Source organism: Daphnia magna, linkage group LG3 (genome assembly GCF_020631705.1).
Source record: "Daphnia magna isolate NIES linkage group LG3, ASM2063170v1.1, whole genome shotgun sequence".
In the NCBI taxonomy this organism is placed as follows: Eukaryota; Metazoa; Arthropoda; class Branchiopoda; order Diplostraca; family Daphniidae; genus Daphnia; species Daphnia magna.
Window position 1 is genome coordinate 1,226,325 of NC_059184.1, and position 23,887 is coordinate 1,250,211.

Sequence of the window (23,887 nt, forward strand, 5' to 3'; positions counted from 1 at the left end):
TGGAACTACGACGACGGTGCGAAGTGGACGAAACGGTCATTGGGTCAACATCTCTCGTCAATGCGGCAGTGTTGTTGTTATTGTGCCGCACAAGATCGTCGTTTTGCGTACCTGCCACTAACAAATCCGTTAGCGGATGTGGAACGTCGCTGACAACGGTAGCCGTGGTAGAGGCAGCCATTGTCCCGCAAACGGCACCACCACTAAACTGTCCGTGACGCGAAGTCACCATCAAAATAGACGCCGATGCAGTAGATCCGCTACTAGTCAGCATCTTCGTGACGCAATGACTGCAGCTTTGCAGCAATTCGTATCACTCACTCGATGTAGCATCGTAAAAATGCCACCAACCAGCTTGCGGCTCGCCCAGCACTCGCGATCTAACACAAATAACGGCCATCAAAAATATTCACTTGGACTGATTTGAACCCAGTGAACCACAACACGGAAGCGGCACAGAGGAAAAGGATGAAGAGCAGCACGCACTGTGTAACTGAGAATGTCAGCCCCGCACGAACATGGATGTCACCCGAAATTAAAAATGAAAACAAGGCTAGATAGCTGGAAAATTCTCGACTACACGTACAGAGGGCGTGCAGGTTGACTCGTTTGCGCACATTTTTCTTTGAACGGCCCACCGCCACCAAGTCGCACAGTCAAATAGTCTCGCTAAACTCATAAAAGAACGACCGCGCTGCACCATGTTTCCACCTTTCCACTTTTTACCCACTCTCCCAACCCTCACGTCTACCCCACCGACACATCAATATGCTTTATAGACAAGCTCGATTTTTTTTTTTGTGTGGCTTTTTTCGATCGTCTGTTAGTCACAGTCTTCCGAAAGAGAAGCACGTGACAAGAACGACACAACTACATGCAAAAGCCGCACGTGCGGACGTAGAAACGACGAATAAATAAAAGCAGGCACCCTGACAAGAACCGCATCCTACAACGCATACTGGACTGCAGTAAAACTGGCCAGCAAGTTTTAAAAAACAAAGTTTGGCAACGGATGGTAGATGGTGAAAAAAAGTGAGAGCTAGAAAAAAAAAAAAAAAAAGGAGTCGTAGGAAAATATGGTAAAGTAGTTTGCTTGGCGGACAGACGCACGTCTTAGTGAAACAGCCAAACGAAAGGCATCGAGATGTGTCAATCCTGTTTTCGAAATAGAACTAGATATAGGCGGGCACTGCGCTACTTTAGTCGTCATAGCTGCGGATGACGAAGACAGTCGAGGGGGCGGTAGTATCGTAATCCGGCGAACTGCGCGGAAGGAAGACATGCACGATGTTGGGAATGGCGGGGGGAAACAAAAATTGTTAATAAAAATGTAAGTAAGAAGAAACAAACAAAAAAGAGGCAGACGGGTAAAAGCAACGACGAGAAACGACCGCAGTAGCGCATTCGGCGCAACGTCTATTCCTCTATCCATCATTCACTCATCCGGTGCCTAATGCCAATCCAAATCCGAATGAATGGATTCAACCGACACGACAAGAGTGGCGCGCAAAAAGAAAGGCTCTGACGGCAACGGATAAAAAAAATCAAGCAACGACAAAACAGGGTGAATGAATACAAAAGGAACAAACAGTTTCATCACTGGTAAAGCCCTCACGATCGTCTCTTGTTCCGAGAATAAATTTCGTGTGTCCTGGTTTTAGCAAGACAAAAACCAAACAAGAAACAAGTACAATAAAAAAAACAAACAAAAACAAGCCTGTTTCTTGCTTCAACCGTTTAGCAATGTTTGAAAAACTCAAGTCTCGATGCTCTAGATGACAGTGATTTTCAATGATCAAACCGATTCAAGATAATAGTAGAGGAGTTGGAGGGAATACGACCTGTATGTTCGATGGCCGCGATTTGGCCTACTGGCGATAACGGGCGTGATGCCAAGGTCCCGCCTACAGTCGTTTCTAAGAAAAACAAATCGCACAAAAAGAATAGAGGACACAGCAAAGAGAGTCGAGAGAAAAATGGACAAAATAGCGGCCCCCCAAGAAAAGCTAATGATGAGAGGGGAGTTTGACGACTCTCTCATTTCCTCTCCCCTTTGACTCGGGGTTACTCTCATCGCTCACTTGATTCTTCCCAGGTCCGGAACTACCTATAGAAATGCAATGGTGGCAGTAGCGTGACATCAGCTCTTTTAGTGTTACGACAAATGGCGTGAGACTTCGTTACAAGTGACAATATTTTCCTCGGTTGGTTCTATCAAATTATAAGGACTTAATTGCAAAGTCGATCACACACACACACACAGAATTGACAAAAGAAATCAATGCAAATTTTCATTTGTGAGTGTGCGCTAAAAATGGTTTCACAAGCTCGTGGCAGACCGCACACGGCTACCCGGCGGTTGCGTCACAAATGTAATTAAGAGGATCTCATTAGTGGTGTGTCTCAAAAAGTCAACATGGAAGTGATTAAAAAAATTAATTTTTGTAACATCAACGGACGTTGCCAGAAAAATAAAAAATGTCCTACGTTAGCGTAGTCTACGCTACCTTTACACAGCACTGATCGGATCCAATGCCAAATCAATTAGGTCACAATTTTCGTTTTCGCGTCGTACTCTCTCCTTCATTTTAAGAAGGAGCCCGAATCAACATTTCAAAAACAGAATTTCAAAAACTTGAAAGCCAACAGGGATATATATACGATGAACATTTTTCAGATAAAATCTGCTGCTGATACAATTCGGAAAATACAGTCAGTTACCATAACTTCAAAAGGCCCCCTTGATCTGGCCGATGTTACGGAGGTTGAAGTACGTAACAGTGGCCGAGATGAAATTAGTAGCTTTCGAAATAAAAAAATTCAAAAAAGCCGAGGTATACAGACTATACAGGCCTACACTATGTATATAGTACAGTGCCAAACTATGTAAGAAAATACGCATAAAAAGAAGATTCGATTTTGATTTTAAGCGGCAATCAGAACGACGGTCGAGTAAGAGAAATTGCGATGGCAGAAAAAGAAAAAAGAAATGAAAGTGGACTTACTTGAGCAACTTTTTCTCCCATTTTCTGAGGATGGATGGCATTCTGCTGAAAAATGAGAAAATCTTTGAGAGAGTGCACAGGCAAAAATAAATAAAAAATAAATAAAAAATAAATAAACTTATATCTGTAGACCCATGAAAAATGAAATGAAATTAAAAAAAAAAAAAAAAAAAGGAAAAAAGAAAGAAAAAATAGGGCGATTCCCCTTCGCGAAGTGTTTGAAAGAAAGTATGTAATAAAATGAATTCTGTTTGTATATGTATGCTGATCTAATGTACCTCGACCATTTCGATAGTTTTGATGTTTATGTACGTTTTCCTGTCCTTTTTGTGTCATTTTGTTTTGTTACCTTCCTTTACTCTTTACTTCCGTTATTCTTTTGTATTCTGGATGAAGTTGCTGAAGGAAAAGTAAGGTAGAATCGGGAAAGATGGCAGCTGAAGGGGTCAGGAGGCGGGGAAAAAAATAATGAACCAAATTTTCGAATGGATTTCCGAGAAAGGGTTTCAAAGTTAAGGCTTGTTAGTTGAGCATGAATAATGCATGCCATAAGATGTGTCAGTTAGGAAAAAGGAAAAGCTTGCCAAATTAAAATTGTCCAAAATACAAAAGAGTAAAAGACTGTGTTTCGTTTGTGGCGATGCAGATGCAAAAGGAAGGGCCAGGATAAGGAACTGAGGTGATGGTTCAATCGTTGGTATAGATGTGTACATGTGTATGTGTTAAGAGAGCGCTAAGAGAGCCAGCAAAAATAGAGCAGCAGAGCCATCTAGCCTACCAAGCTGCAAACTTATGTTTAAAAGACAAACTGTATGTACACTGTACACAGCCGGGCCAGAAGAGCCACCGACTGGCTCCGTTTGAGTTTACTTAACATTTTTCCCGATAACTATTAGTTATTTAAAAATCAATCAGTCAAACGATTCAGCCAATCTACGCAAACGTACGCACGAGTCCTACGGCAATAGGCACAATCATTTTGTGCTGACTCATTTTTAGCTAATGTACCTTGAGTTTGGCGGCTTCAACCGCCGTGGTGGCGACGCTAAGCGACGGCGATTTGCGATCACCTCGCTGTGAATTTCGATCGGCCAACAATGTCCTGTAGCGTGTCAGGTCGGAATCGGAACTGGCGTTCGGAACACTTTTGCTTATCTGAGATCGCGAGGCTATAAAAAAAATCAAATCAAATCAATTGTGTTGCTCTTGTGTTGCAATCAATTTGACGTCTCTTACTGTTGATGGAATTGAGACCATGAAAGGGCCAAGGACTCGTCACTTCGGAAATCCTGTGCCGGCTGAGAGCGTCCAGAGATGAGGTCGGACGCAATGAGATGGCGTTGCCTTGGTGCTGCGTTTCAACAAAAAAATCCACAAATAAATAAAAAAAGCGTCGTAGATATCTATGATTCATAGCTACACACCTGGTCCTTGGCCGAGCGATCACTCGCATTCGTCAAGTGATACTTTTTGGCCAGATATCCAGGAACTCCACCATCCGTTCGGCTGGATTTACGTTGCAGCTGCAACAGGGCGGCTTTACTCCCGTTCCAGCTACTCCTGGGCGTAAAGGCGCGGCCCAGTGAAGTGAGGGAAACTCTCGGCAAACTGTTCCGGCATTGCTGATCAGCCGGATGTCTAGGCGACGGATGGGCTGCGGAATAGCTTCGGTTGCTTTCGTTCGTGTAAAATAGGTGCCGTTGGCTATGCGGCGACAGGTCGACGCTGTTTGAATGTCCCGCCGCTCCTCTCACTGCCATCGTCCCACCCACACGATTTTCTCCGTCTAGGCCATTCATGTCACGATCACCAGATGGCCTGGTTGGCGACCCGTCCGGGATAATTTGAATAAGCGGTGCGTTGAGCCGCGACGTAATCAACACCGATTCTAAGCACGTCGTTCTTTTATTAAGTCTCTGATCCCATCATGGGTTGCGCATAAATAAAAGGGCATTAAAGCCAATATTACCATCTAAAGAGATTGAACCTCGCTGACGACTAAATCGTCGCCGATGGTGCAGCGCTAAACATTGCTGGCCGTCCATCATGGCCGTGTCGAATTCCAAAGGCTGGAGCACGCACAAATCGAGCTCTGGTGACTGAATTTCCTCGTCCTCCTGCACCACACTTTCTTGGTTGACTGGATATCGCCTTTTGGGTTGTCTCTGCTCCTCATCTTTGTCGCCATCGCGTCCCGACCGGCGTTGTTTCAGGGTGATGGCCGGAAAAATTTTCTCGTTGACTTCGCATACCGTCGACAGCAAAACATCCGAACTATGCCAGCGAAAATGAAAAAGAAGAAACAAACACGTATAGAATTTTTAAAAAAGGAAAAAAAAAAAAGGCAGTTGAACCATTGCCACACGCTGTTTGTAATCATCGTTAAAACACTCGCAAGCGTTTTAACGCCAATCGGCTCATTCCGCATCCTCCGTTCTTCCGCCTCACTATTTCTTTAGCTGAAACGATTTAATGTTCTTCATTTGATGGCTTTGCTATTTCTTTCAGACTTTTTTCACTTCTAACTTGGGAACTGTACAAGAAACATGGTCGTAAAGCGCCTAAATATAGTGTCTTGCATGCGTGTGGTCCCAGTGAAACGCAAGACGGTAGCCTCGAAGATTGTGCCTAACTAGGAAAGTCTCCTTTCCTTTTTGTTTCCTTTAGTTTTTTATCTCTAACTATACTCGCACAATGTTGTTATGGAAACCTAAAGCGGCGGGACCAAAAAGTCCTTCGATTTAAAAATACGATACGTTTGACGGTTCGTCGTAAACATTCATTTATCCTCGTGCCCTAGTTCAACCTGCACGCTCCTTCTCTACTCTTTTAGCCGTGCGCTACTAACATCGTTGCTCTCAGTTTGGTCTACAGGATAATTAATTCCCTCACGTTGCCTATGTTACATATTTTTGGTAATCTCCAAAGGCCTATCTTTTATTCTTATTATATTTTTTTTTTTCGTTTTTAGATATTTTTAGTTTTTTTTTTTTTTTTCTTGTTGTCAGACCCCACCCCCTTCCTCGCAGTTGTTTCCTTTCTGTTTCGTTTCGTGCCAAAAACCATTCATGAGATCGGAGGAGAACGGAAGTCGGAAATGGAATGCCTTTGGCTGTCAAGGTGAACATTACGGGAAAGGGTTCTCTTCTTCCTCCTTGGGACTCTCTAACTTGGAGCTGGAGACGACCCGGCCTTCAGGATCCTGAATGGACGAAGCTGACGAACAGGCACTGTCGTCTATCGGCGGGCTCGGGATCCCCGATGAGGGCGGCTGGTTGCGACGACTGCGACGCATGGAGGTCATCCGGAACGATTGGCGGAACGATTGCCTTGCTCGATCGACTGTAGAAAATCAAGACACACACACAAAAGACGTATTCGAATGTTAGGCGGGTTGAAAGAGGATGGAAGAAAAGACAATTGGAAACCGGTAAAATTGGAAACGGAAGGATTAAAAACAAAAGAAAAAGACCAAAATCGGCAAAACAGATCTTCATTTTCTTCTTTCGTCTCCCGTATGAACATCTGTTCTATTGGATTGAGCCTGGCTGTTCCCCCGTTCTCCCAATCCCAAAACTGTATATATTGGATCAAAACTGCTAACTCGAACTTATTTGATAGATTGTAAAGAGTTTCGTTGTACAGCGACAATCTCATAATAGGAATTCTTGTGCATCTCTGGGCGCACCACAGTCGGAAAAAGATTTTGAGTCCTTAATATCAGTGAATGAATTCCTTCTTTTTTTTTTTCTGAACGTGACATGGCAAAGTATCGCCATCTAGGCATCTGTCGATAAGAGACAGGAAGCAAGTAAAAAAAAAAAAAAACGATCAATACTAAACTTCTTTCTATCCGATTGACATTCAACTTCGGCCTACACATGCAGTATCGTGTTGCCTCGGATTTTGTTGTGCCTTTAGTTCGTTTCCCAACGCTGATGTGGCCCCTTATGGGTCGCAATAGCAAGTCTATATACTATTACAAGGCGACTGTTGTACAACAAAATCAAATCAGAGATGTCCGCCTTTTCTAGGATAACTAAATTAATAATGCTACCCCCCCCCCTCCACATACACATATATATATATATTTTTTTTCTCCTCCTCCCCTTTTGTCGTAATCGCCATCATCTTCTTTTTGAGATTTCTCGTATAGCATGGCATTCTTGAGACATTAGGTCTTACGCAGCACATGCTTTTCTCTGAAGGCGAACCCATTCTCTCACTTGCGCATCGTTGAATAGACCGGGACTCTGTCTGCTGATTTATAGGCACATACGGTGGATTACACAGTAGATGCCCGAAAGATGGAAGGCCTATAATTTCCCCCTTTTGTCCGCCTTTTACTTCAAGACAAGACGAACAAGCAAAAGAAAAGGATCAAATGAAGACGACCAACGTCCCAGTTGGGTGCTATTTGATCTGCAATCGGCAATTTGCCCTTAAACAAAAATTTAGTTTTGACTTGTACTATTCAAGCCATGCATGGTAGTGTTTAGATTGGGCAGCGTGCAGTAGCATTCCTTGTTAAAACAAAACAATAAAAACGTATTTAAAAAAAAAAATTCAAACCCTTCAGCGGTAACGGAAGGGAACAAATGAGAGCTTGTTGGACTTATCATATGGGTAGCTATTAAATTGCACGTGGATACAATGTAAAAGCGTGCGGAAAGGAAGCAGAAGATGAAAGGCGAACACAACACGGTTGATAGGAGAGAAAACGCAATTACATTTGCTGAAGCGAACAGTCGTCGAATGCTCGGCACTATTAGGTGCATCCGGCAAGGCGTCGCAGTCTTCGAAGTTAAGGATGTACATGCAGACTTCACCCGCCTCGTTTTTGATTGGTGCGATGACTTGGCTGCACATGAACTTGGTGCCTACACAGAAATCACAACAAGAAGAGAGGACAAGAAACAAAAGTTATTGCGATTCTTGTTACACACAGATTGTTAATCAAACACAAGTCGTGATATCCATCCATTTTTTTGTTGAATCGAACAGTGGGATCGAACAATCAGCGAGACGAAAGCCTCCCCATCTCCGCATACTGGCAATCTGATTTTTTTTTTTTTAAAGCGAATATGGACGTTTAACGGCGTTCTAATCGTCACGGGGAAAATTGGCGTTGTTTCGCAGTAAGAAAAAGACAAAACAAATTTTTGCATCTTCACTGTAAAATAAAATAAGTAAAGAAAATTCGAACACAGACATTTTAATATTTCAACAAATGAAGGCCGAAAAATGCGAAAATGTGGAGCTTCGTGTACTCCCTTTTGTATGTTGCAGAGTTCTTTGAAGCAGAGCGAAAGCCGGGGGGCCTATTCTCCTCTTTCGTGTTAGAAGAGGATTCTACACCTTTGCACACGTTCGTCTTGTCTATTCTGACGATGCAATGCCATCACCTTTTTCGACGTCTTCTTTTGAGATCGCTAACCATATAGGCACGTGTCGGTGGATTGAGAACGACGCAAAAAGAAAAGAAGAGCGAGGCGCGAGGTTTAATAAAAAAAAGGGGGAATTGTCATTGAACAACCGGAAGGTCAACGAGTAGACGAGGGGACAAGGGATGCCTGAATAGGATCTGGGAAATCACGCGGAAAACTTAATTTGAATTGAACAAAAAAAAAAAAAAAAGGAAATTTTAGAAGCTTTCGTTTTGGTAGAGATGGTTGTAAAACAAGAAACTTCCACCTGTGACGGCTCGACTTAGGGCGTTCCATTCCCTCCCGGGCAATCTAATTAAAATCGCTAAACAGATCTAGAGAAAAGATGCGTGAGAATAATCAAACAAGGCATCACATGGTGCCGAAAGTAATCTTCCAATCGTATAAATTCGAGTTCTGCCCTACCAAAGGTTTGTTTAATAAAAAAATAATAAATCAGCCTGAAAACGACAGCATCCATCAGATGAATTATTCGGATGCAAAGCCGTTGCTCTACGCAGTACCTCTTTCGAGTAAAACCCCAACTGCTAGCGCAAAAGCTTGCACCCTCATTCCGCTCTCTCACAGCCCTGCAGCGCTGTCTTATGTCTTATACATTGCAGCAAAACGTGACCACAGTTTTGCATATGATCGTCTTAAGAGGTCGGTTTTATAATACTCAAAAGATAGGCGCTCTACTCAAGACGCTTTCTGTTTCCGATCTCTTCTTTTAAAAACCATTTATTGACGTCTATCGAATCGAACGGAATGGCAAGGCAGCAGCTGGCGCTACGGCGGCCGAGTAACGGGACGTGTCACCGCACTCTGTCACGACGATAACACACACACACACATCCGACCGTAGCATCCAACAAAATGAAAGAGTCGTTGCGGCACTGCCTCTATCGCTCACGAGACCCCCCACCAAATCAATGGATCTCTCGAGAGTCGTAGTCCTTTTTCCGGTAGTTTTTGAATATGCAATGCCGTACAATCGACAGTTCGCTTCTGATGTTCCTGTCGCAACGAAAACGACCGAAAGAGATAAAGAAAACTGGCTCTTGCGCTTGCTGCCACGGTCACACACAAAAGATGGCAAACAAAAAAACACGAAGAGCTCGGGATTTCGTTGAAATAATTACAACATGCAAGGAAAAAAAAAAGTAGGGGGGCGAGTCGAGAGAGTAAAAAATTCAAATAAAAATGAATTTCGTTGCGTGGTAGCATGTGAGTTCATCGAGAAGAGTGCTGCAACGTGACATGTGTTACATAAGGCACTGGCATTAGTAAAATTGCTCCGGGAATCCCTCCCTCCTACAACACAATGTTAAGTACATTTTTTTCTGGTACATAAGCCCAGAGATCTTTTATTCTGGTCTCACTGGCAAGAGGAATCATGTCTCCTTATTTTCGCTAGACTCTGGACAAATCAAACATCGGAATTGCTATAAATACAGAACCAAAGGAAAACATGTGCGTAACGTACAAACAGAAACGCACAACTGTGTCCAACTGTCGCTATTTTTCTTGGCAGGTATGCTAATGCTGTACAGCGTCACCTGCCGCAACCTATTGCAGGCTACAGTAGACATAGCCTGGACGAAAAATAAAACCCAACAGGTCAAAGAAACACAGTCCAAGTTGAGAAAACTGACGTCACGGTTCACTGAATTGGTCTATATTTTTTTTTTTTGCAACTCGAGCCCGCCCGACAGCTCAGCATTGTACATAAAGGGCATCAAACAAGCCGAGTGCATTAGCGTCAGCAGCGACCAACTCAAGTTGAACAAGTCGAAAAAGACTTGCAATGATCGAGCCCCTCCTGAAAGAACGAGCCAGAATCATCCGTTGCTGAACAAAAAAACCTCATACATCGTCATTATTTGTGTTGATGAAAGCGGCAACTGGCGGCATGGAGCGCAAGAATAGAGAGAAGCCGAGTCGAAGGAAAGTTGACGAATGAGGCAGACGGGCCCATTCATCATGAGCCGATTGGTTGCACATTGGCTCCTACGCTGCTCCTCTGCGGCCTGTCGAATGCATTTTCATCTTTGGGCCCCAACCAACAGACGGACGGCCGAGAGAGAGAAAAGGAGTGGAATGCAGGAGTCGCATCCTGCACATTGTTATCCAGCACCAAGGCGAAATGAAGGCGAAGAAAGCCAAGCCAAGACAGTGAGGGAGGGAAGGGAAACGCGAATAATCTTGCACGCACCACTCGCTTGCTCATCAGAGTCAAAACTCGTGCGTAGATGGTCGTCTAAAAGATTCATGAAAGCCAAACACGAAAATAAACAAATAAAGAAAAAAAATACTAAAGTGGGAAAAACACAGAGAGTGTGTGCGAGATCAAGAAGAAATATAAAAGAGACGGCACCATTTGTGAGAGACAAACAAGTCGTCGAGGGCGGGGGGATATCATCTCAGTTGAAATCGGTTCACTGGTTGACAAGAAAACCATATCTGTCCTTTGTCTTTGCTGCAAATCTTATTTTCTCTTTCCTCTCCTTGATTCTGTTCCCTTTTATAGACCGGAATAGGAAAGCGAAAAACAAAAAGGAGAGGGGGGGGATGCTCAATTAAATGCGGAACACTTGGCATGTCGCACCAAACTATAGCCCGGGACCCGAAAAAAGATGGGCCTGATGTGTTTGTCGATCGCTTGTGTGTCGGTGAGCCATGGATGTTATTCGCACTTGACCACCTCACGTTAGACAAGATCCACCGATCAGCATCCATTGATGGATGTGTATGCACACGTGAAAGCGTCAATAAGATTCTATTCCATTTTGACACTTCTCCTTTTATCGAGACTTCGCTATAGCATAGAGCAGAGAAATATGAACGGTGTCTAGTTTCCTGTAAAAATCGCCAAAATGCCGAGTATCGCCATCACGAAAAATGGCTTTTCTTTTGCTGTTTTGATTGTTGCCTCTTCTTTTATTTTTATTTTTTCTTTCCGTTTTTTCTTCTTTTTTTATTTACGCCGTTGTGGCTCCGTTCCAGCACCGATTTCTGCCGCATACACAATTTTTTTTTTCTTTCCTTTCTCTCATACGGCCAAAAAGTAGCGCATTATGCAATGAACATTATGACAGCCATATAAGACCGTGCTGCAAAATGGCCAGTTCCCAAGCCAACACGTTCCTCGCCAAATGTCAGAGTTGGGAGCCATCAAAAATACACTTCGAAGTCAACAACTTATCATACATTCTGTGGTCAAAAGTCTAAAAACAGATCAGAAAAAAATAAAATCATAATGATAATAATAAAATAAAACAATTCCCCCCCCCCAAAAAAAAAAAAAATCCAGTGTAAAGTAGGTGTATGGCGTCCTTGATTTACCGGGACTGATGTGTAATAGAGAAAAAGCGTAAAAAAGACTTTTTGTCTTCAAGAAAAACAACACAAGATCTGCAATCTGCGCGTTTCCCCGAGAAAATTCATTGGAGCAGCACAGAGAAAAGAAGGCCATGAAGTACGAGCCCCAGTCTCTCTCTCTCTCGTCTCTTCGTCCTTTGCTTTCTCTCAACTTTTCACCCATCCACTTTCTCTTTATCTCAGAAAGTACTTAACTCCGCTTTGCCTCATTGACTTGACTCGCTTCTCTCCTTTTCTTCATTCTTCTTCTTCTTCTTAACTACTTCTTTCCGAGGCGTCATGAACGAAGGCGCCTCGTTGTTTAGCCTTCCCTTCTCCCTCTCACCCACCGTTATACATCCGACACTGTTGTCATTAGCTCGAACTATAGACTAAATGGCAACAAGAAATAAAAAAATATTAAGTATTTTCTAGTAACGTGATGAAAAACAAAAGAAAAAAAAAAAAAAAGGGAAGGAAGAAAAGCGGAGAGCGTTGTTTGCTGCCGCAGATCGATACGACCAATAAGTGGTTACGACGGTGATGGGGTTGTCAGGCTACGGGGTGCAGACGGAGTTTGCGGGATAATGCGGAATACGTCTGCCCCACTTGACGTGTCTCTTCGCAAGATCAGAGGAAATGTGGCCTGGCTATCCGCATAACGGATTTACACTGGGAGGGAAAATATTATTTTATTTTTTTTCAAAGTCGTCAATAGGTAACGAGACGAAAGATGAGATACGTCCATCAAAGACAGATAGCAAAGAGATGGAATATCAGAGGGAACGCGGAAAGATTCAATCTAAAGCCATCTGGTTGATTGGTAACCGCTGTGAAACGGCAGCCTGCTATACGCGCTAGTACTTAACGATGATGGTAAGTTTGCCTTGCTGGCCCACGACAGCATAAACGATCGAGTGAAAGAGCTGCTGCTTTGGAAACAGAAACAACCAAAATTCAATCATCCTCTATCAAATCAGTTTTGTGTGTAACATATAACTACTGCATGGCAGTGCGTATGTTCAAAGGATTCTATCAATGATGGAATTGGATAAAAGAAAAACTTGCTAGGAGACACACATCGACAGCCCAGCAGATATGAGAAAATGATGAGGAAACGAACTATTTTTTTCTTTCTTTGGCAGAGGACAATCGTCAAAGAGAGGTAGAAAGAGAATAAACTCGATGATTCCATCCCATTTCGTCGCAATATCGAAAACGAAAGAATCGTGCAGGTCAGCGAATATTAGTTTGAAAAAAAGGACGGCCAGCAACATAACAAACTGTGCGCTATGAAAAGACATCATATATCCCTCAGATCCAATCATCTAGGTCTGTAACTTGGTTTTCTCTCTTGTGGAAAGTCGCCCCTTTCTCCGTTCCCCTGCGAGACGCTCATCTCTGTACCTCTCTACTGATGGCCCATCAGTCAAACAAAAAAAAAAAAAACTACACGAGAGACAGGAGAGTGAGGGGAGGTAGGAAAAAAAAAGTAGATGGATCCTGGACGCAAGACACGAAAAAGAAAAAAGAAACGGTAATGACGCAGGCGAAACATTACGTCCTACATCCTACGCTGTCGACGCTGCTGCTGATGATTCGATTCACGTGTTGATTGGACGACGCTACATAGCCAAATATAAACACAAAGTTGAAAAGAAACACGAAACGCAGTAGCAAAACTTAAGGAAAAAAAAACAAGAATAATAATAGTCAAACTATTTTAAAGGGGACAGAGTGTCACAGTGTCTCAACCGCGGGGTGGGCAACGCAAGCATTGTCGACTATGGTGATTCAACGAGCGTGGCAAAACTTTGTTAAAGTTACATTCTTTCCGCTTGGCTGATTTTCAAATGATTAAGGAATTACGCATGTTTTCAGAAGAGAAATCGCTGTTTTCTGCTACGTCGTGCTTTGTTGTTTCAATTAAAACTTTGCTCAACTTACTTAGTCATATTGAACACACACACACACTATGATACCTCCTTTACTTGTTACCCACACCCCCTTTATTTGTTAGGATGGTAAATCATTGGGCACGGGACACAAGGAGAAATGAGTCACCGTTCCATAATCTCCTATTTCTTGTTGCTCGTATTAGTCAGGTCTTTTGAACCATCTCGGCCAGTCCACCTATTCTGGAATTCTCACTCCCATTATTAGCGGAGCCGAGGCTTAGTCGTTGCGAGGTCGTTGACGTTTCCTCAGTCTTCCCTCAACTTAAAAATAGAGCGCGCCGCACCGCCGGCCAGGGGCATGTCCGCGGGACAAGCGTCTGGAACCGTGAAGAGACTATCCACTATCCATATACGATGGTATAAACGGTTGTCTGTACACTTCCAGACGACAAGTACAATTTCGACGCTATTTACGGTGAGCGTTCCAGTTGGTTTTGACAGCCAGACGGCGTCACGGAGGAATGGCATTCAATGAGGCGTTGATATGCAAATCGGATCGCAAAAAACTGCCGGTGCTGTTGAAAAGGTGGTTTACGCAGCCCGTCGGCTAAATGGGGCTCGACGGCTAGAAACAAAATTCGAGATGCCTTCAACGGATGCCGCGTAATCTGTAAGAGATGGGGGGGCAAACCGCTAAATAGGCATGCCCTAGGCGCGACCGCTTTCGAAAACGGCTTCGCCATCATTGTCGTCCAGGTCGGACTGATTGGCTCAGCCTTTATAGAGGAAATGAAGCAGCTCGACATCCACGCCCATCGTCCTTACTTTTGTTTCGACAGTAACACAAGTCGGTGGCAGAGCGGGGCCCGCACTTTCCCATTAAGATCCACTGGGAATTAGCCGGCAGGATCGGCGTGAAATTGGCCTATAGACGCCCACTCACTTTTGCTTTTCGCTTTTTCGCTCACCGACTACTATGAGACATCGCGATATGATTCTTCTCATCGGCCAATCAGCGCTTTCAAGTTCTTTGCCCCTTTCGTTTGGATTTAACTAAGGCTCCCCCCCATCCCGAAAAGAAATAGAGAGAATAAGAGCCAGTTGCTTCTCACTTACCATCTTTCTTGTAGTAGAGAATATCGATCTGCTTCTCTTCAGAATTGGATAGGATTTCACGAACCTGGTTGATACTAAAATATTTAAAAATAAAAGAAAGGATAAATTCTATCGCTTTCGACCATCTTGCAACAGTTTTTGTAGGTCAAAAGCGGAGCGATGCAGTGTCGTGTTTTCCTTCCGAAAAAAATGGAATGTCCATAGCTGACAACAAGAAAGGTCCTTAGAGGGACATTGTTTTCTACTGACACCTCAGTGCACTGCAGCTCTTGACCTAGTCAGGGTACATACCTATCGGCTGAAGTGAGCGGTCCGTGCAAGAATTCAGTCACGGCCGGCTTCTGCATGATCTCCGCCCTGCTGAACCCCACCATTTGGCAGAAGCGTTCATTGCAGTAGATGATGGGTCCGCCATCCGCCAGAGCGTTGGCCACCACAAAGCTCCGATCTGTTGTGCAATACAAAAATAGAAAAAAGCCTTTAAAGTACGAGTAGCAAATACTTTTTCAGTTCCTGTATTACAAAACAAATTCTTTTGTTCTTAAGTAAGAGGCTCCAATGGCGACTTTATCGCCATCAATTACGTAACACGGAAACTAGCGAATAGGAAAACAGCTGCGTATCGCGGATTAGTGACAAACGACTGCCATTTCCAATAAGGAAGTTTGGTGAGAAGATAATCAATTTCTCTTCGGTCTTGTTAATAACCAACCAAAAGTTCTACATTCACGACACGCTCAAGCATTTCCATAAATTGGCATGGGGGACAGGACCAGACGCGAGAAGAAAAAAAACTTATTACGTAACACGGTTTTGCTGTATATACGTACAGACTATAAGCCAAGCGGGCTCTGCGATTGAGCCAGACAGTGTATAGTAAAGCAAGCCATCAATCAGGCTAGCCCAGCACACACAGCCACAGTTTCATCTAATTTTTAGTTGCCTTATTTTGTTTGTTTTTTTTCCCCTTTCTCGAGGAGAAGGTGCGAGTCGGGGGGATTACTTTTTGACCCGATTCATCGGCACGACCGTAATGAACCTTCACGTCCAATTTTGTTAAAGAAAAAGCCCCAAGAAAAAGGGTGGATTCGATCACGATTTTTTCTTTCTTTCCTAATAGACCTATCCCACTCTGGGGTTAATTTATAATCAAGTAAAGGCAGGAATAACTGTGTGACACAGAACAAGGCGTGGACTAGATGTCGATTCATATTAGATTTCGTACACGAATTGCCAACGAAATGGGTGTGGACAAAACCGGCGGGGCGTTGGCACTCGGTGAACAACACGACCCCGCCGCACGCCGCACAGAGAGAATGCGACAAGAGCAAGCAAAAACAACAAATCAAAGCATCTTTGTTTCGGAATCATGAAATAAGGCCAAATGCTATTCTGACACGGGCCACCATCAGCTAATGGCGTTACGTGAATGCAGTTAGTGCTGCATCCCGCTATACCGTTACGATAGGCGTGTACGGCTGGTTGCGGCCAGCGCGAATAGCACATCCAATCATATTTCAACTTTCAGTCGGCATGCAGTTTTATTGTATGCACCGACGATGCGTTTCCGCCATTGCGGAATGTAGATACAGGATAGCGACAGCAGTGCGGGATTTCAGTGCACGCGTTCAGCGGCAAATAGCTAGCCGTCCCAGAGGCCTTAAACTCTTTGCTGTTCTTTTCTTTTTTTTTTTTTAAAGCGCGATGGTTGGTGTTTTTCCCAGCTGTGGCCACTCTCACTCTCCTTTTCTCTCTCAGTTTTGGCTAGTAATAATAATATTACGCGGTCCACACACACACATATATATGTACACGCAGTACATAAAATAAACAGGCAATCTCCATTGTGTTCTTTGGAAGTCGTTGTCCACATCACGTGCGGTGACGTCAAGCGGAGGGGAGGACGGCACTGATGGCCAGCGGTTCAAAGTTTCTCAAACAGCCAGCAAAGAGAAAAGTCATTTTTGTTCATTGACGTCATATCAATTTTCATTATTTGTGAGCGCTTGACCCTGGACAAGAATTATTGAGAGTGATAGATTGGGCTCTCTATCTGTCCGCACTTCATCGTCTACAATTTATTAAAAGCGCCAGAAATAACGCACTGGTGGAAACACAAAAGATGAACTCCCACACACACACCCACCAAACAGATAAAGGAAAAAACAACAAAATACAAAACAAAACAAAAGAGCCTGTAGAACTACAGAGTAGAACTTTATTTACACAGCGCCAAAAATGTGTGCCGTCAAAACAAACAAAGTCTCTCTCCGATCATCGTAGACTTACAAAGTTACGAAAACAAAACAAAAAAAAAAAATGCTTTCAGAACCATCATGAGCGAGCACGTCACAAAGGAGTGCGTATCACTATTCCCGATTGTTTTTTATTATATCATTTTTCACGGATGTAACTAACACTGTGCATTGAAAAAAAAAGCAATTCAAAATTATGTTTCAGAAAAAATGGGTATCCGATTTGCACAAGACTGCCTGTCAAGAAATGCAAACAGGTACAAGTGACTTTCACAGCGCATCGATGTGGATGAAAGAAATACGTGCATGACTAGCTCTAGCGCATCTGCGCTGCGTCAAACTCCCTAATGATTAAACAGATTTGACTTCGTTACGAACGAACTGTACGTGTAACGTTACGCCGTTAGTTTTGCATCCTTACAACTAGAGAGTATTGAACTGATTGGTTACCCAAGATTCACAAGCACCTAACAGGCAAGAAACGAGCGGAGCGTGGTAACTTTTGGTTTCGGAAAGGATTGTTTTCATGATCGTGGAGGGGAAAAGAGTGTACGCTAGTCCAATTAGAGAGAGAGCAAGACGAATACCAAGGACATAGTAACATCCCCGCTTCTGACATTTAAAGCAACACTTTGCTATTGGCTACGTCCCAGTAGAAACCCTTGACGAAATTAGCACCGAATTAGCGGCATCGCTGCTGGAGGGGCTAGTCGCAATTCACATCGTCTTTCTTAGCGTCTTCGCCACGGCATATCTGCGCAAAAGTGTGTCAAAGATGCTGCATGAACTAAATCAGTTTTTGTCCCAGCGGATCGCAAATCTCGGCAGAGAGCTTGCTGGCTTCCGCATCTGTGTGGTTTTTTTTTACGGTCATATGGGATGGGACTTGGACTTACTTGCGTCACAGCCACTAAAGATAGAAACAACACAAGGGACGAAATGGGGGGAAACATAAAAAAAAAAAAAAATACAAACAGAAAGAGGAACGTTATCTGCTGGCACCAGAGCCGATTGATATAGACATTACTTGCAACAGAGCAAAGCTTTGTGCATTCGCTTTTGTTTATGCCGTTCTGTCCAGCGAGGTAAATAGGATATCGTGTGGGTGCACGTCTTAAAAGACAGAGTCCATGAAGATGTATCGCTTCCGAAGACGACATCTTCATTACAGGGCTACTGGCCAATCTAACTGTATAGGATATCAGATACCAATTTAGTTGTGCGGCAGCTGAGCACTCTATCGAGACTCACGACATCACCCGAGATGTTCGTTCGACCAACTTAGGGATGTAGCCTCCTCAGCTTTTTGTTACTCGCTATATTTTTTTTTAAATAAATTGTTAAAGCTCCTACGCTGTTCCATCATCGATCAAGTGCCAATCCATTAAGTAAACATCGGATACGAATGCGATAGAATATCGCATTTTTAAAATTCTAAATGAGAAGAAAAAAAAAAAGGGAAATTAAACAAAAATGCATTTTGCGCTGGGCTTCCCTACTGTAGGATAAATTCATAAAATCGGGTCCCTTCTCTTTGAGTCATCAGTTAAAATAAAGCTAGCAGAAAACTGATAGATAGCCAACTGAATTTGTTCTCAAGCGCAACACAAATAGAAGGGACATCTTCTCTTGAAGTATTGTTCCTTTATTATTCCCGTTTAACTTGACGACTTGCAAACAAAAAACAAAAGGCCGGGGCCAATACCGAAAAATAAGTGGACATTTTCTCACAACACACAGGAGCAATAACAGTGAAGTCAATATTACCACGAATGGCACTCCCGTCATCAGTGGATAGCATTTATCTTTCCGATGTTTATGTTGTACCCTCACCATTCATCCCTCCCCCACCCAAAAAAAAATATTTGGGGAGAACCCAAGAAAAAAAAAAAATCTAAGACATCAGCCAAACAAGCAAATCAACCATCTAGAGAAAAAGAGAAAACAAAACATACTCAAGTTCTAATGCCCTCCCCTGTCAGTCGGTATTAGGTCCGCCAATTCCCTTGATGTCACCTTTCATCGTCTGTCAATAAATATCAATACCCCCTCCATTTTGTTTTTCCAGACTTTCTTTCTTAACAATTTCCTCTGTTCTACGAACGTAATTGTTTTCCCGACTTGTTTTGATAACGATGAAATAGTATCACTAACCCATTTCTCCCAAAGCGAGCCATGGTTGTCTAAGGAAGTCGGATGAATTACAAAGTCTCTCCTTTAACGACTACAGCACCGAGACCTTAGTTGGTGTTCGTCCTGAATGAACTCGGACCGCGTTCTTTCTTTTCTTTCACCAACCAGTTCTTTCTATTTCAAGAGGTTCCTTGGGTATGGCGGGACTGACTACCACAGTGCCAAAAAAAAAATTAGTGAAATATAAAAAGACGCACAAAACAGAGGTGAAGCGCTGTCTTTTCCCGCTTTGATGAGTAGTATTGTAACCCGCAGCTTAAACTGCTATGCTTTAGGCTACAACGCTAGAGACTTCTGTGACAAATGGATGGCTCGTTCGGATCCAATCCGTTCTCGATCCTTCTGCCAATTCACCAAGTGTCACATGTGTCCAGCGTTTTCCATTAAGAACTACGGGACATGTATAAAGTGAAAACGGAAGAGTGAATAAACGATTTGTACCCCACTTACTAGACAATAAAAGTTTTGGCGAAAAGTTAATGTCTTCAAAAGAAGGCGAACAGATATTGAACAAAATGGCTGGGATATGCAAGACGAAACGATAACGTCTATCTGGCAAGACGATTGCAAACTTCAGACAAGGAGGCGGAAGCCCACAAAGACGAAGGATATAAAGTTTGCGGAAGGATCGTCTGTTTGCTTTTACACTGACACTGACGATTGTGTAGCCTCAACTTGTGAAGGATAGACGGGGCAATGGAAGATCGTTCACGTCCTGTGACCCGTGTCTTTATTGATGATCCAGCGCCCCATCAAGTCGAGGGCGCGGCCTTCTTTTATACTACATAGTACATAGTAATGACCTATGCCTTAATTTTCTTTAGTCTATCGTCGATCCCAGCCTGCGCATCCAGCATCCCTCACCACTCCGGCTAAGATCCGATAAAATGCCCTTTGTTTTTTTGTGTGTAAATTATTATAGACGGCGATTCGGACAGCGAATTGTTTGCTGATGAAAATCATAACAGGTCCCACGTCGACGTAAACCAAACGCCAGGGCTCGTATATAAAGCTCGCAGTCTACAAGGGATACGTGTGGGTTGGATGAACGCGGAGGCAAGAATTCATCGCTCCACTTTTGTGCTGGCTCCAATTCGAATACGAGACCTTTAGCTCGTCATTCTCGATACTCTTGTGTATAAATGCGGTCAGCGTGTGCCGTTATTTCCGATGTTATGGTGGCACCGTCTCGTTCGTCTTTCTTCAACATCCATTTACCTTGCCATTGCCCACCCTTTTTTTTCTTCGCCTTCATTCTCAACTTCTCTTTCCTTCTCTTTTTCGGAACTTACTTTATACTCTATACCCTAACTTGTGCATGAGTTGTTTGTGGGGTCAGTCGAGAACGTTTCGTGCGACGAATTTTCATTTGCTTGCGGCTTGTGTGTGGGATGTGCCAGCTTTTCTTTCTTCATTTTTATTTTGTCCTTATTCCCCCCTTTTTTGTGTGCGTCTTTCTTGTTGTTATCGCATGAAAGGGATAGCGGTATCGAGTGATTGTCTCACTCAGCCTGTCTTCGCCATTTTTCGCCATTCTCTTCTATTTCCGCTTCGCTGTTTGGTCAGTAGCTACACAAGAGCAATTTCCATCGACAGTCGGCTATTATTGCAAACGAATCACACAGCTAAACAAGTCGACCGTTCACTCAGTTGGATCACTTGCTTGCCCGTTCCAAATTGATATCAGCAGATGATCAGACGTAATGCCACTTACATACCCGATCGTTCCGCTGTCTTGCGAGATGCTGCACCCATCATCTTTCGTCTCGGCTTTTCGTCAACAATGTTCTTTCGAGCGCACAATCTCTCTGGTGTGTATACGAAGAGAAGAAACATGTTGCTAGGTTTAATATATCAATCGATAACGAGCCACGAATCCGGAAGATGAGAGCGGACGTTATTGCTGTCGTTGTTCATCATCGTTTTTGGCAGTCCCTTTTTCTTTTTAGCTTCTAACGGATCAATTCAGAACGAGGAGAACAACAAAGATGCTAGATCCTGTACGTTATCTGTATTATTGTCGGAAGTCAACAAGGATTTTCTTGCACGCAACCTCGTAATGCAATCCGACATATCGCCGGCTAGACTAGAAAATATTACATTCGATATCTGTGGGGGGCTCCCCCACAATGGGAGCCTAAGTGTAGTATTATTGTATACTACTTCTTAGCAATCGCATTTATTTCCTTAGGACAATAAAAGAAAAAAAGCAGAAAAATTTCATTTGGTTCGTCATACGGAATTTAAGAATCTCTTTCAAGAAATAAAAAAACAAAAACATCTTCAAATGGATTAAAAAAAAAAGCTTTGATGGAAGAATTTAAAAAAAAAGTAAATGATGAAAAGCTATGAATTATAACTGAGAATTACAACAAATGAGTAACTTTTAATCTCAATAAATTGGCCTAAGAAAATAGAAAAAAAAACAAACAAGGAATTGTTGACTACTCGTGATCGTGCTAATAACATATCCCTTCTTGATTTCAAAAGATCAACAAACGCATAAATGCCATCCATTTGGATTCCTAGCCCAGTTGACAAAATTGCCAAGCGCTGTTGATGTTTCACATCTTTGAACAGATATCCAGTGTCCCTCTCAACTAGTATAAAGAAAACTTTGATGCAGTCAATTTATTTTGCGATTTCTTGGAAAGGGACATGCGACGTTCAGGCCCTCCATGACAACGGTATACAAGTAAACAGAGACAAGTTGCAAGAGATTTCAAAAGAGGGGTATAACTACGATGGTGGTTGATGTCAACCGCCTGGCCTGTTGTGTTATTGATCCATCGACTTTATTTTCTTTTTTAACCAGCGGATTTACATAGAGGCACACACACAACACCCCCGCGCTTCTCGCCCACTTCTTTAGATATTAATAGTCAAGACAAGTACTACTAAGTTTGCTCGCTTCCAATCTTTAATGGAGGTTCACCCTCCTCGCGTAGTCCATCATACACCGGGGGGGGGCTCTTATGACGAGATGAGTTTTTAAGAGCGCAAACCTTAAATGCGACAGTCCTAATTTTGTTTTGGCTGAGTACGTACTATGCGAAACTTAAAAGAAGAAAATAATAATGTATACATGCACACAAAAAAAGACAACAACTGCCTGTGTTTTTTAGTCTCCATATCGCCGAATGCCTTGTCTATATCTCTAGCTTTACGTTATGAGGATTATCAATCAGCTTAAGCACTGCTTGTTTCACAGCAGCTCAAGCATTGGCTGCTTCCTCTCAATCTTGTATCACATCTCAAAGACGACGCAACACATCCCACTTGTTCATCATACTTAGGACAACTCTTCGCTCCATTCCCGAGAATCTTCAAAACATTGCCATAGCTACGAGAGCTTATAGCCTAAGATTCTTCCCATCATTATTTCAAGAAGCTAGGCAAACTCAGCTCCATTGTTACTGACGCCCGGATGTGCTAATGGGAATACGCAGCCCATATTATGCAATGAACATGTACAGCTGTACACGGAAACAAATGATTGTTTCGTCGAGGACTCGGCCAAGTTCTCCAATCGCATAGGCGGATAAAACGTTGGACGAGATCAAAGATCAAAGAAAACCAAATGCAGAAAAGGAGGATATCAAAACAAATGGAGTACAAAAATAAAGAGAAAATAAGCCGCAATCTTCCTGCTCGATCTTGCGCAAAAACAAGCGACTTCCGATCGCGCATAAATACACGCTTGCTTGAGGTTCCTTCAATTCTTTTCCTTTCGTCTCGTTTTTTGTTGTTGTGTGTGCGTCTTTTTGCTGTACGCTATCGTCACCTACGGTGCGTGGTGTCATGCAACAGCGCGTTGGTGTGCGTTGCCCATCGCTATCAGCATCGATCGTCAGCGGACACGCCCGCGCACCATCGCTCACCCGCATCGGCTATCAAATACTTGTCTTCTATCGAAATGTCATGTGAAAATGATAACTTATTACATGTCCAGATTGTTATTGTAAAAACGAGAAAAACACAAATTTCAGACTGTTGGCTGCTAGTCGAAAGATGGGCGAGGCGGCGCTAATAAATTATTCAAGAAAACTAAAAACCTTTCAAAAAAACAAACAAAACAAAACAAAAAACTTAAAAAATCTTAAACAATCTTAAACGGCCATCAAGGTTCGATCTAACGTCTCTGTCCTTCCGTTTAACATCATCAACACGTCCCACATCATCATTTCCTGCAGCGTTCCGGTTTCGTTCCAATCGATTTATCGATCCATCGACAGCACGGCAAACTGTGCGACTACCCACCACCAGTCCAGCCCCCAACTGGCCAACCGCAATCGACGGAATACAAAAACACCGTCGGCAATGGCTACACACGGAACCCAACACACACACTGGAACGCTTTACTACGTGGCTCTTTCATCATCGTGTGTCGCCGGACACATAATGAGGTGGGCACACCAAAGCAATCAACAGCCACGACCCCCGTGTTCCAGCGTCCTCAAAAAGGAATAACGAAACCATTTTTCTCTGTTGCGTCAAACGTCTATGTGTTAGAACTATTGCGTTTCAAGTCGAATGATATAGTGGGCAATTTTGGTCTTCAGCCGCGGACAAAACAGTCCCCCCCACCCCAACCTCAATTTTTTTTTTTTTTTTTTTATTATTATTTTCCCCT

General features: G+C 43.1%; 1 protein-coding gene across 9 annotated transcripts in view; it reads right to left on the reverse strand.

Annotated features, from left to right (window-relative positions):
* The window catches only part of LOC116919110 (potassium voltage-gated channel subfamily H member 6), an 88,152-nt gene that overhangs the window by 27,573 nt on the left and 36,692 nt on the right, over positions 1-23,887 (reverse strand). For 6 of the 9 annotated variants that reach the window (XM_045171403.1, XM_045171398.1, XM_045171394.1 and 3 more), the window contains 9 exons: positions 15,097-15,253; positions 14,806-14,879; positions 7,736-7,885; positions 6,137-6,347; positions 4,975-5,279; positions 4,430-4,893; positions 4,242-4,356; positions 4,014-4,174; positions 3,006-3,050 (listed from right to left, as the gene is read on the reverse strand). In XM_045171403.1, the coding sequence (XP_045027338.1) occupies positions 3,006-3,050; positions 4,014-4,174; positions 4,242-4,356; positions 4,430-4,893; positions 4,975-5,279; positions 6,137-6,347; positions 7,736-7,885; positions 14,806-14,879; positions 15,097-15,179 (1,608 nt within the window). In that variant the 5' untranslated portion in view covers positions 15,180-15,253. The remainder of the gene's footprint in view (positions 1-3,005; positions 3,051-4,013; positions 4,175-4,241; positions 4,357-4,429; positions 4,894-4,974; positions 5,280-6,136; positions 6,348-7,735; positions 7,886-14,805; positions 14,880-15,096; positions 15,254-23,887) is intronic. The other 3 variants (XM_045171396.1, XM_045171400.1, XM_045171399.1) reach the window with 3 other exon arrangements.